General features: G+C 29.2%; 1 protein-coding gene across 1 annotated transcript in view; it reads right to left on the bottom strand.

Annotated features, from left to right (window-relative positions):
• The window catches only part of LOC106463237 (calcineurin subunit B type 2-like), a 19,249-nt gene that overhangs the window by 14,412 nt on the left and 3,374 nt on the right, over positions 1-1,463 (bottom strand). Inside the window, exon 2 of the mRNA XM_013923239.2 lies at positions 578-617. Within this exon, the coding sequence (XP_013778693.1) occupies positions 578-617 (40 nt within the window). The remainder of the gene's footprint in view (positions 1-577; positions 618-1,463) is intronic.

Consider the following 1,463-nt stretch of genomic DNA (forward strand, 5'->3'; position numbering starts at 1 on the left):
ACATCAAGGTACAAAGTTGATTTTTGATACAAAGGATATCATGAACTTCCATATCCAACCGAATTCAGACATCCATGTTTGGATCAAAACGAGGTTGAAATGAACAATTCAAGGTCAAAGGTCTGATTAACATATTTGGCAAGAGCACAAAGAGAGCTTTCAATCTTACTTTTTACTGTAGCATTAAAATTTTTTTTAAATGTATTGGTAATTTTATGTCATTGGTTTCCCTGGAAGCTATTTCAAGTTAAATATTTGAATATCTCTCACATAAAAAGTTTGATCTAGAGATGCAAAACTTGGATAAATCATGTATTTCTATGTCAACAGCAACCCTGCCAACTACTATCAAAATTGGAATAGGTCAGTGATTGATTTGAAATGAACTGATTAACCCAAGTATTTTCTAAGTTTCAGTAATTTGTTTATATATATCTAATGTCAGAAAAAAAAAACAACAACAAGGGGTATCAGTATACCCTTGTCATGTCAGGAAAGAGTTAAAAACAAAATCTACTAATAATATAAAAGAGTAATAGAAACTTTATTTGAAACAACCTTAAGTTAAACTACTCACAGTTGGAGCACATCTCCATTGGAAGTGATGTTTCATTTCCCTGTCAAAATAATAAATTACAATTCAATTTTAAAATCTAAAAATCTTGTTTTCAAGATATTTTAGGCACATCGCTGGTGTTGAATACTCTATAAAATACATCTGCCTGGAGTTTAGAAAGTGAGAAATGAAATTTCTTTACTGTTTTTACTCATTTTATCATAAAACAGCATAAAAGACAATACAAATTCTATTACCAATAAAGCTAATTTACACTGCTTCATTATGAGGTTAAACATACAAATATTACTTATTTTCTTCAAAGCACTTTTTGTTTCTTTTAGCAGAAATTTTGTTAGGAATGCGATGCATGTGTAAAATGTGAAAACACAAATTCAAAATTACACTATTGTGCTTCTAACTAATTCCTTAGTTTATCTGTATAGCAGGAACATGAACAAGTTCCAAGATACAAGTACAAGCAACTTGAATTGTATGGCTTAATTCTTTCAGCATGGGCTCGGTTTCTGGGACCAACCTCATAACCATTTTGTGCTTGTTATAGTATTTATGCTATAACTTTTTAATTAGTAAGCGTATTTTCACAAAATTTGGCAGATTATCAGTAAACATTGCAAGGCTTTCATATGAAAAATATCAGATTTTTTTATTCAGTCTTAAGGTTTGTTTAGCAGTGATTTTTTCATGCTTTTTTCATTTTGCATGTTGGATAGACAACATGCAAAGTAATTTTCATTTTAAGATTAAAAATACTTTTATGCATAAAAAAAATGCCAAATTTCACATGCAAAATCTTTATAACAACCAGACAGTTATCAAATGTTTCTTCAGAAAAAACTTTATATTTTATCTATTATTTTCACTAATGAATCTCTGTATGGGTTCG

The sequence above is a fragment of the Limulus polyphemus genome, unplaced genomic scaffold, assembly GCF_000517525.1.
Source record: "Limulus polyphemus unplaced genomic scaffold, Limulus_polyphemus-2.1.2 Scaffold51, whole genome shotgun sequence".
Classification (NCBI taxonomy): Eukaryota; Metazoa; Arthropoda; class Merostomata; order Xiphosura; family Limulidae; genus Limulus; species Limulus polyphemus.